We start from the raw sequence: 5,673 nt of genomic DNA, 5'->3' as shown, positions 1-5,673 counted from the left end.
GTATTCTTGCCACCTCTTCTTAATGTCTTATGCTTCTGTTAGGTCCATACCATTTTTGTCCTTTATTGAGCCCATCTTTGCATGAAATGTTCCCTTGATATCTCTAATTGTCTTGATGAGATCTCTAGTCTCTCCCATTCTATTGTTTTCCTCTGTTTCTTTGCATTGATCACTGAGGAAGGCTTTCTTATCTCTCCTTGCTATTCTTTGGATCTCTGCATTTAAATGGGTATATCTTTCCTTTTCTCCTTTGCCTTTCACTTCTCTTCTTTTTATAGCTATTTGTAAGGCCTCCTCAGACAACCATTTTGCTTTTTTGCATTTCTTTTCTTGGGTATGGTCTTGATCACTGCCTCCTAGAGAAGGAGGTAATTGTCTACATTTAAGAGAGGTTTTGATCATCCTGTGAATAGCACACAATGAACAGGAAATTGAAACTAAGCAAGCAAGCAAACATGACCAGGAGCTTAGGGAAATGCTTGTGTTGGGGTGACCACTGACCTAGGTTCCTGAAACTACAAGAGCAAACCACCTTTTTACCATGTGTGAATCTTGGGCTTTCCTGGTGGTCCAGTGGTTAAGAATCCATCTTGCAATGCAAGGGACACCGGTTCAATCCCTGGTCTGGGAAGATCCCACATGCTGTGGAGCAACTAAACCACAACTTACTGAGCCAGCACTCTAGAGCCCACAAGGTGAAACCACCGAGCCCATATGCTGCAACGATTGAAGCCCTTTCACCTCGAGCCCATGCTCTGCAACAAGAGAAGCCACCGCAGTAGAAGCTTGAGCATTGCACCGAAGAGTAGCCCCCACTCACCACAACTAGAGAAAGTCTGCATGTAGCCAAAAGACCCACCACAGCCCCAAACTAAATACATCTTAGAAAAATAAAATAAAATAAAATGTGTGAATAAAATGTGTCCCAGCTCCCTCCTGTAGTGGAGCTGTATTTCTTCCTTCCTCTGCAGTGATCCTCCCCTCAAGATTCAAAGTGCCCCATCCTCATTCCCTTGAGGCACCCCATCCTGGATGGCCTTGCTAAACATCAAAACACGCCTCTCCTGTGACCACTACGTTCCCTCGGAGCCCTGAAGGAACAGGGGGCTAATGACTGAACTCTTCTTATGAGTCAGGCTCTGGCCCGGAGTGTTCATAGGTGGTGAAGAACTTAGGAGTTGCTTTGATGAAAACATTCACAGAACAGTGTTGGCAGTGAGCGTGACTGACATTACCATCCCTTCCATGTGACACTGGGACTCTACTGCCTCTGCCTGGAGGAGACAGGAATTACAGGCACAGAGACACAGCCCACAAAGGAGACTCATGGAAGGTGGGTAGGCCAAGGAGCTCAGTGCTTGGAGGAGCTTGTAATGTGACCACCTCTCTGGGGGAACCCCGATCCTACGTGGGCCTCCAAGGTGGGCCTCAGGTGGCCCAGGGCATGCTGGAGCCACTTCACAGAACAGCACTTCAATGAACAGAGACAACTTGAATAGTTCTCATCTCAACAACAACAACAACAACAACAACAAAACCACAAAAAACACAACAAAACATGAAGGGGATCCAGTTCTCTGCCCAGAAGAGGTCCCTTCTTCCCCTTCTCAGTTGCCTCCTACTCCACAGTCGCTCAGGGTCTTCTCCCAGACTAAACTTCCCGCATCACCCGCCAACCAGCCTTTTTATTTCGTAAACTTAGCTCTTCTGGGATTTTTGTTTGTTTTGCTGGTTTTTTTCCCCCCGTTGTCTCTATGTTCCAACCATTTTTCTACTTGACTTAACCAGAGGAAACCGAATTCTCTCTAGCGGGTGTGGCAGGGGGATGTATACACTGGGAAATCAGTTTTCTTTATTGGCTGAAGCTGTGGGAAAGGGCTGGAAGGACCAGAGGGTGAGAACACTGGTGGGTGAAGCAGTTGGGCTCCATCACATTTGTGAGGTGAGCCCCAGAGAATACGGGAAGGGCTGGTTGTCTGTTGATGCATGAGACACATGTGAGGTCCCCCCCGATGAGTAGACCTGGACTCTTAAAGGTGGAAGAAGCCAGTGGTGATGATGTCTTGAGTCTGGTTAAAGTCAGTTCAGCTACATTCTTAAACAGTGAACTGCTATTTTAAGGAGGACAAGCATACCTCTGTCACATTGCTTGGAAAATGTGCTTGGCAAGTTGTTGTTCAGTCACTCAGTTGTGTCCAACTCTTTGGGACCCCACAGACTGTGCATGACGAGTACTTCAGGGCAATCTTACATCTTTGTTAAATTTCTTTTTGACCCTCTCTGTTCACACCTGTTACAATGCTTTGCACCTCGCACGCTCCTTTGTTTCCATCTCTCCCACAACACTGAGGTTCCACAGGTAGAATTCTCATATTCGCTGTTGCTGCATTTCCAATGCCGGCACATACCTGGCACATTCATTTACTCATCAAACATCCATTGTGTGCCCAGTGTGTGCCAGACTCTGTGCCAATGTTTGCTAAACGAGGGTAGACAGAGGCGTGGTGACTGATGGGAAACATGAGACCACAAGCCAATAATTACACACATACAAAATGACATATACACATAATTACCACATATTGGAGAGAGTGCTTTGAAGAAAAGTAAAAAGACACTGGGCTTACCTGGTGGCTCAGTGGTAAAGAACTCATCTGCTAATGCAGGAGATGGGGGTTCGATACCTGGGTTGGGAAGATCCCCTGGAGAAGGAAGTGGTAACCCACTCCAGTATTCTTCCCTGGAGAATCCCAAGGACAGAGGAGCCGGGCAGTTTCCACAGAGTCGCAAAAGAGTTGGACATGACTTAGCAACTAAAACAACAACCAAACAACACAAAAAAAGACACTATTGGAGAGAACTGGGGGAGGGGAGAATGGCTGAGAGCAGGACCAGGGATATTTTCTCAGAAGCAGCAGCTAAGCTGGGCCCCAGAGGTCGAGGGGGTAGCAGAGGGAAGAGAAGGGGAAAAGTATTCCAGGCTGAGGGAATAGAATGTGCAAATGTCCTGATGCAGAAGAATGTTTACTGACATGGAGGAAGGCAGGCCAGGCCAGTAAGACCAGTTGCCATAAGGGAAGAATACTTGGGGATGTGGTTAGGGGCTGGCCTGGCCAGGCCAGGAAGGAGGATTTTACTTTGAGAACAACAGGAAGGTATTGCATGTTTTCAAAACAAGGGAACGATATGCTCCCATTTCCCTCTTAAAAAGAGCACATTGACTGGGCAGAGATAGGCAGATGTGACCCCGGGGAGGCGGTTTTAGGGAGGGTTGTATTGTACTGCACTGTGTCCGCCAGGTGAGAGACGCTGGTGGCCAGGCAGTGGGAACAAGGATGGAGTTGCGAAATATGAGTAATCTCTCACGTTCCTTTGTATCACTTACTGAAAGTGCTTCGTTCAAATACAGAAGGACATACTCATACCTTAGGGATACCTGGAATAAATCACAGCCTACACATAGGAAACGGAGAGCATCACAATGTCTGTCCACGGCCCTTGCAGACTTCTGCCCCATAATTCCCTAAGAACACAGAACATACATCATCATTGCTCCCTTCAGCTGATGTCTGTGGAATATCTATTATGAATAAGGCATTGTGCTAGCTATTGTGAGGTGACCCGTCTATTTAGAAACAAAGTAATGGATGAAGGGTAATCGATGAAAATTTTGAAGGTAAGAAAAATATAAGGAAGAAAAAATCTGAGTATACCAGCCATGTTAACACTTTAAGCTTATTTATTTCCAGGCTTTTTTCATTTTCTTCTACATATATTATTTATTTATATATGCAAATTGGGATCATAATACCTATAGTTTTATATGCTCTGTAACTATTATGTGCTTATGTTACTTTTATTATAAGATACTGTGCATGAAAAACTGTTGCATAAAACATGCAAAATTTAAAGAATAATAAAATATGCACTTAATCACCAGCCAGGTAAAGAAGAAATAATATTACTCCCCCCACCTAACCTTGTCTGGCCCTCCCTCCATTCCTTAAGGCAGCAAAATAGAGAAAGAATTCATTTTCTTAAACTTGTTCACCTATTTTATTTAAATTGCAGCAGGACGGAAATATGCCAACTCTATCCAATCTGACACAGACACTGGAATATGTCTTCAAAAAGATTTTTATCACTTACATGGAAAACTGGCGCAGGAACACAACGGTTGAGCAAGAGGCCCTGCAAGCCAAGGTTGATGCTGAGAACTTCTACTATGTCATCTTGTACCTTATGGTGATGATCGGAATGTTCTCTTTCATCATTGTAGCCATCCTGGTGAGCACGGTGAAATCCAAGAGACGAGAGCACTCCAATGACCCATACCACCAGTACATCGTGGAGGACTGGCAAGGGAAGTACAGAAGTCAAATTGTGAACCTAGAAGAACCAAGGGCCACCATCCATGAGAACACAGGTGCAGCAGCGCTCACGATGTCTCCTTAATCAGAGGTGGAGGCATGGAGTCAACATCTGATATGCAAATAGGAAGAGATGCTGGTTCCATGGAGTCAATCCAAGTTGTCATGCTTCAAAGACACTAAGTTCCTCACTCTGTGTTGAGAATTTTCATTGAGATCCCATAGCTGATCAGCTAAGAGGACATTTCAATCTCATGCTTCACGTTTGCTCTGTGGAGCAATAATTTATGTTGAAGACCTCTTTTCCTTTCTGTGCAATGTCAGTGTCATTTTAATCAATGTCAATAGTGAAAATAAAACCAAATTTGAAGTAATGTGCCTGGGCAGTGGCAGTGGGGATAGAAAGGAGAAATTAACAAATCATTGAATAGTCTCCCTTGTGAAACATTATTCTGTATGTTTGACTGACTCAGTTTATAAGTAACCAAGGTGTATTATTCTGAAATGGAGGTTCAAAAATCTATCACTTGCTCACTAGATTGAAGTAGGAGCATTTATTTATTAATTCATGAATATAGAGTCTGAAGTGACAAATGAACAGAACCACAGGTTTCCTTTATGTGTATTGTTTCCTTGGCATTGAGCTTATTTGGAAGTCGGAAGACAGAACCAACATTTCATAAGGGCAGAGTCCACACCAAATAGATAGAATCTTTAGGAACTACCTGGTATAACAGAAACATATTTTTAATTAACATTTTAAATTTTACAGAAGACTAACTTAAAAGTTCTTGTTATTATAGAAAATAATAATAATATGTGAAAATGCTGCCTAATAAACCACTCATTCTTTTCACTCAATTTATTTTCTTGGTTTACAATTACTTATTTGTGTTTCAAGAAATTTATTTTCATGAATGTATGGAAAGTGGCTGAATTGCTGAGGTCTATTGAAGAACTAGATGGTAACTGCTTAATATTTTGACCCTGGGGGTCATGATATTATAGAATGTCAGGGCCAAAGGGCACCTTGAAGATCACAGAATCCTTGTCAGACCATTTCACTTATGGATAGGCAACCCCAGTTCACAGATTAGGTGACTTCATTCCTTAATTCAATCAAGTACCATTTATTATCTGTCTACTTGGGTCAATGGCTTCCCTTGTGGCTCAGCTGGCAAAGAATCTGCCTGCCATGCGGGAGAACTGACTTCAGTCCCTGGGTTGGGAAGATCCCCTGGAGAAGGGAAAGGCTGCCCACTCCAGTATTCTTGCCTGGAGAATTCCATGGGTTGTATAGTAC

At 43.6% G+C, this 5,673-nt stretch overlaps 1 protein-coding gene across 1 annotated transcript in view; it reads left to right on the top strand.

Annotated features, from left to right (window-relative positions):
* Nucleotides 1-4,744, top strand: part of KCNE2 (potassium voltage-gated channel, Isk-related family, member 2) — a 7,911-nt gene extending 3,167 nt beyond the window's left edge. The window contains exon 2 of the mRNA XM_010862254.1: nucleotides 4,072-4,744. Coding sequence (XP_010860556.1) covers nucleotides 4,084-4,455 — 372 coding nt within the window. The 5' untranslated portion in view covers nucleotides 4,072-4,083 and the 3' untranslated portion in view covers nucleotides 4,456-4,744. The remainder of the gene's footprint in view (nucleotides 1-4,071) is intronic.
* Nucleotides 4,745-5,673: the final 929 nt, after the last annotated feature.

Source organism: Bison bison, unplaced genomic scaffold (assembly GCF_000754665.1).
Source record: "Bison bison bison isolate TAMUID 2011002044 unplaced genomic scaffold, Bison_UMD1.0 scf7180017864481, whole genome shotgun sequence".
NCBI lineage: Eukaryota > Metazoa > Chordata > Mammalia > Artiodactyla > Bovidae > Bison > Bison bison.
The sequence above is the reverse complement of the archived record's forward strand: the minus strand, read 5'-3'. Positions and strand labels throughout refer to the sequence as shown.